Source organism: Microcaecilia unicolor, chromosome 2 (assembly GCF_901765095.1).
Source record: "Microcaecilia unicolor chromosome 2, aMicUni1.1, whole genome shotgun sequence".
NCBI lineage: Eukaryota > Metazoa > Chordata > Amphibia > Gymnophiona > Siphonopidae > Microcaecilia > Microcaecilia unicolor.
Genome location: NC_044032.1, coordinates 364,525,238 through 364,531,237, shown reverse-complemented (window position 1 = coordinate 364,531,237; position 6,000 = coordinate 364,525,238). Strand labels below are relative to the sequence as shown.

Sequence of the window (6,000 nt, the reverse complement as noted above, 5' to 3'; positions counted from 1 at the left end):
AAACTTCTACAAAACAGATGAAGTGAAGATGCGATTCGACGTGCCCCAATAAAAGGAGAGTTTAATTTTACTTCCATTTAATTTCAATATTTTCCATCTTTATAACACCAGGCTTCTCAATGCAGAGTTAAGATGAACCCATCAGGAAATAGGATATCCTTACTGAAATTTGACCATCTGTATTGTATACTACTACTACTTCAGACTCCGTTCCTTTTATCTCGCAGCACCTTATGCCTAGAATAAGCTTCCTCAGCCATTACGTCTAGCTCCATCCCTGGCCGCCTTCAAATCCGGGCTAAAAGCCTACCTGTTTGATGCTGCTTTTGACTCCTAACTTGTCACGTACTCGTAACCTTTATCTTGTCTTCCTCTCTTCAATAGTCCCTTTCCCTATGTGTCCTTCTATCTGTCCTACCCTTATCCCTTATTGGTCCTGTCTGTCTGTCCTGATTTAGATTGTAACCTCTTTTGAGTAGGGACTGTCTTTTCTTCATGTTCAATTGTGAAGTGCTGCGTACGACTGGTAGAGCTATAGAAATGATTTCTAGTAGTGCTACTACTACTTATCATTTCTATAGTAGAACAATGTAGAAAAATGAGCACAAAATATAGAGTTTATAAGTGCTGTTTCTACCAGCTACAATAATTTTTTAAGCTGTTTTAGTGATATTCCATTTTTATTTCGTGATATGTATACCTACATATGGAAAGATTTCAAAAACAAAAGTTGTCATGCAAAAATATATATATATATTTTTTTTTGCCTCCATCTTTTAGAAATGCACTGCATATCCAACTGGATAGCTTTTGACTTTTTACAGATGGGCCACGCATAGGCAGTACCTTATTTCGAATAATCTTTTGCTATTGTTATCAATAGCGTTTGTTATTATTTTGGATGAGCGAAAATGGTAGCAAGCTCCACCTACTACCTTCTGCCCATATAATGCACTAGATAGGCTCACCCCGTCTCATGTTCCCCAAACCTCATTGGATACAGCAGCTGATAGTTTGTTTGTTTGTTTTTCTGACCAATATGGCGGCTTCTGGGGAAACAGCTTCGGCTTTTTGACGTCATGCCAACTCCTGTTAAACCTCCTTAGGGACTTGAGTTCCCATAACCCCTCTCTCTCGAAACTAACGACTCCGAGTTGAATTGTACTTTCTTTTGCTGTTGCTTATGTGACTGAACGAGTTTAGCACCACAGGGCCAGCGCCTGCTCAGCAAACTACACATAATAGCATGAACGCCAGCCACATCACGTGCCCTGAGTTCGCCTCTCATAATCGAAGCGTTCTCGGTCTCTATTAGCCCCTTCGTAGGCCTATCCAATGGATTACCGAGTGCTTAGCCTGGCTTCGCTGCCGTCGCCTCTCCCATTCAACCTGCCAGGCGTCTTAGCCGATCTCCGAGCGCTAGCAGCCGGCGGCATGGCGGACCTGAGCAGACAGCAGCAGAAGAGGTGCTGGGGGGAGGGTAGAGATTGCGGGGGCGGCCTCGGTGAATGTGGAGGGGGGGGTGGGGGCACAGATTGGGATGTTCACATACATAATTGTGTCTGCCCGCTTTTTGTACGTTCCCCGCGTCCCGGGGGTGGCTATGTATCGCTGCGGCCCTCGGAATTTAGTGACCAGGATGTGTTTTACAACTTTCGTTGCTGTTACTATGTTTTGCTCCGGGGTATCTTGGGGTTTGTTTGTTTTTTTGTCTCTATCGCGCTTGTTTCTCTTATTCAGGTTAAAAAAAAAAAAGCCTCTTTCTGGATTTCCTGTATCATGGGGAACATTTTTACAGTACTGGAGGCAACGTATGCAAATCTCTCATGAATGTTGATATGAAAACCTGACAGCCTGGGGTCAGGTGCCTCAGATTTGGGAACCACTGGATTAGAGAGTGCCACAGGAATAAAGTTTGTCCATTCTCCTGCGGGTTCTGGCCTCTTCTGCACAACCCTCCATTATGTACTTCAATAAACAGATTTAAATATAAAATCATAAAACTTATGATTTTATATTTAAAACTGTTTATTGACGTACATAAAGGAACAATATTTATGTACAACTTGCCAATAAATCATAAATAATAGCAACCAGCAGCTGAAATAACCTGCCCCACCCCCATCCTCTATCCTTCCAACCCCAACAATATCTGACTTCTGCTACCCCAAGGAGCTCTAATCCACCCTGTTAAAATGTCCAGGAGGACAAAATACAACCCACTGTATATGCCCTAGTGGGGGGGGAAGAGAAATTTGCCTTATCTTTGAAGCACTGTTATGATTTTTTGATCCGTGGATGAATAATAAGTTATCAACAATGTTAAGATTTAGTCTAGCTTCGTGTCTTCCACAATAGAAAATGGCCTTTCAAAAGATGTGCTGGTAGCAGGAATGCACAGAATCCCCCATGCAAGTTTTTGGCCAGCACTTTTGCTTCAAAATATCAAAACATTGTATTACTCAAACATAAATAACTGTCCAATTCATTAACAATAGCTTTCAAAGGAGGCAATGTTCCATAAAAGTCGCTCATAAAACTGCTAACATCCATTCTCATTCTTTTGGAGGGGGACTTTTCAACATACATGATACTTTCTGGGAATGTTTATTGTGCAGTATCCCGAGTTGATGTTAGTGGACTTGAGCCTTCTCAAGGTTTTGGTACAGCCTTCTCAAAGATTCGGTTGCCTGTGTTTCTACATCATCTGGGAAGATAATTGGATTGTCTTGCAGAGGTGGATGTAAAAGAGAAACGGCACTGTGTAGTGGATAAACAGGAAAACAAATGTCAGTTAAGTGTTGGAAATGCTCCTTGATTCCAGCAGCAGTGGATGAATCTGTTGCAGTAGCAGTAAAATGCTTGAGCAATTGGGCACATGATGGAAGGAGTCTGATCATCAGACAAGACTCTTGTTGCCACATCAAAGGCAGACATGAAGCACTAAGTGACATAATTTGTGTCATTTAAATCCAAAAGCAGCTTATCATTGAATTCAGCTGCCAGTTGTCTAATATTTGTTAAGTTTTTTCCATATTGATACTAGCATTTTACAGATGCTGTTCCATCTAGTTGGAATGGCCTGTTTAAGGCTAGTCTTAAGCTTTTAAAGAGTGACATTTATATATTTAGATTTTACTCACACCTTTTTCAGTAGTAGCTCAAGGTGAGTTACATTCAGGTACACTGGATATTTCTCTGTCCTAGGAGGGCTCACAATCTAAGTCTGTACCTGAGGCAATGGAGGGTTAAGTGACTTGGCCAAGATCACAAGGAGCAGCAGTGGGATTTGAACCGGCTACATCTGGATTGCAAGAATGGTGCTCTAACCACTAGGCCACTCCTCCACTCCACATGGGAACAAAGTTTGTCCCCGTCCCCTTATCATTCGCTATTACTGATGAAGACCCTCGTGGAACCTGACCTGCTAAGGCTTTTTCTCGTTTTTGCATACCATGACAGGAATGAACTTCACTCTTAAGCTATGTGGAGTATGATCTCAGTCTCTCAAATTTACTGCTAACACTCGCCTTAGTATTTACATAATTTACATCATGACCTTCAGGGCTTGTAGAGCAAAAGTGTAACGTGGATCCCTGAAGAAGGTCACGAAACCTTGGCCATGGTCGGAAATGGAATAGCATTACGGGAATGAGATCTTGCAAAGTGATACGAGCCAGAAGCTAAGTAGCTGCTCGATATGCTTTTTGAGTGTTGAAATAAACACAACATTAAGGAAGGTTGGAAGGTTTTTTAGCCAATGATGACAATTTGTGCTCCATGATATTTAAGGCATTGTGCCTGTTAAAGGAGTCAGATGAGGTTTTTTCCTTCCTTTTTGTAAGATATTTGATACATAAAAAATTAACAAAAATATACAGAAAATAATGAGTGGAGTGAAATGGGTAGACGTGAATCACTTGTTTACTCTTTTCAAAAATACTAGGACTAGGGGACACGCAATGAAGCTATAAAGTAGTACATTTAAAACAAATTGGAAAAAATATTTCTTCACTTGATGTGTAATTCAACTGTGGAATTCATTGCCAGAGAATGTGGTAAAATCAGTTAGCTTAGCGGTGTTTTAAAAAGGTTTGGATAGCTTCTTAAAAGAAAAGTCCACGAGCCATTATTAAAACGGACTTGGGGAAAATCCTTTGCATATTGTACTATTTTTGGATGTTACCAGGTTCTTGTAAGCTGGATTGGCCACTGTTGGAAACAGGATGCTGGGCTTGATGGACCTTCGGTCTGTCCCAGTATGGCAACACTTATGTACTTATTTAAAGTGTATTATTTGCCAGTACCTCAAAATGTACAGGGGAAAAGCCAGCTGCAAAAGGTGAGGTTCAGCTTGGAATGGAGGATTTGCAAAATCTGCTTGCTATTTTGGAAGACTCTATCTGATGTAATGGATCAAATGACACTCCTGGTCTTTCTTATATTTGAGCAAGACTTAAATTCAGTTTTGAGACTTTTTTTTCGGAATTCACAAAGTTTATTTTGTGGTCAGAAGGTGTGGTTGTATCTTGATTTTGCTAGAAGTACGCAGGATAGGAGAACATTGTTTCTGGCGATGAGAGCTGAAACACGCTCTTTAGGAGCATCATTCTTACTGGCACATCCATGTAAATGTATTATGTGTTATTTAGGAGCGAAATATGTATTTTTTCACCCTCAACCCTTTTTGGGGGGTCTGAGGAAGAATTAAATATAGCTTCTTAATTGTTTATTTAGTTTTCTTCTTTGAATATCATCTATTGCTGTAACAAGTGTTGATTTGTAATATATTTTCAAAATTGTTTAAAAAAAAAAAAGAACCTTGCAGCCAGCTACGAAATGGGCTTTCTTACAGAATCTACAGATGTCTGTTTTTCTCCAGTCAGGTCTATGATGTGGTGTTTTAGTAAGCCAGTCACATTATGGGTTTGCATTTATTTCAAGTTCAGGTGCACAATTTATTCTCCAAGTGAACCTACGATGTAAGTCTATACCTGAGGCAAAGGAAAGTGAAGTGATTTACTCCCAGTTAAAAGGAACATTGGTGGCAGAACCAAGATTTAGTCCCTGCCTCTCCCTAACTGCTCTAACCACTTTCCTAATAATGAACTGCCTTTCTATGGTTTTTGCAACTACATTCAAAGCAGTTTACGTAGTATATACAGATACTTATTTGTACTTGGGGCAATGAAGGGTTAAGTGACTTGCCCAGAGTCACAAGGAGCTGTAGTGGGAATCAAACCCAGTTCCTGAGGTTCAAAGTCCACTGCACTAACCACTAGGCTACTCCACTCCGGTGACATGATCGAACTTGCGGGCATTATGAAGCAGCTTAACACTGTCAGTTGTTTAAGCTGAAGACTTTTCAGTGTGGCTAGAGGAAGACCAGCAAAGAGAGATTTACAGTAGTCCAAATGAGATATGACAAGTGATAAAAGAAGAGTATGAATGCAGGAGGCAGAGAAATGTTTGACTGACTGAATATGTTGTAATGCTAAGAAATCCGAACGGTTTTATAAATATGATGCTTGAAGGAAAGTCTAGGGTCAAAAATGACTCCCTAGAAACATAGTAACATAGTAGATGATGGCAGATAAAGATCTGTATGGTCCATCCAGTCTGCCCAACAAGATAAACTCATATGTGCTACTTTATATGTATACCTGCCCTTGATTTGTCCTTGCCATTTTCAAAGCACAGACCATAGAAGTCTGCCCAGCACAAGCTTTGCTTCCCAATTACTGGTGTTGCCACCCAATCTCCACCTAAGATTCCAGGGAACCATTCCTTCTGAACAGGATTCCTTTGTATTTATCCCAAGCATTTTTGAATTCCGTTACTGTTCTTCATCTCCACCACCTTCCACAGGAGGGCATTCCAAGTATCCACCACCCTCTCCATGAAAAAATACTTCCAGACATTTTTTCTGTGTCTGCCCCCCCCCCCCCCCCCCCCCCCAACCTCAATTCATGTCCTCTAGTTCTATCCCCTTCCCGTCTC

At 40.9% G+C, this 6,000-nt stretch overlaps 1 protein-coding gene across 1 annotated transcript in view; it reads left to right on the top strand.

Moving 5' to 3' along the window:
• Positions 1–1,269: 1,269 nt before the first annotated feature.
• Positions 1,270–6,000, top strand: part of DCTN6 (dynactin subunit 6) — a 129,741-nt gene continuing 125,010 nt past the window's right edge. Inside the window, exon 1 of the mRNA XM_030194525.1 lies at positions 1,270–1,466. Within this exon, the coding sequence (XP_030050385.1) occupies positions 1,336–1,466 (131 nt within the window). The 5' untranslated portion in view covers positions 1,270–1,335. The remainder of the gene's footprint in view (positions 1,467–6,000) is intronic.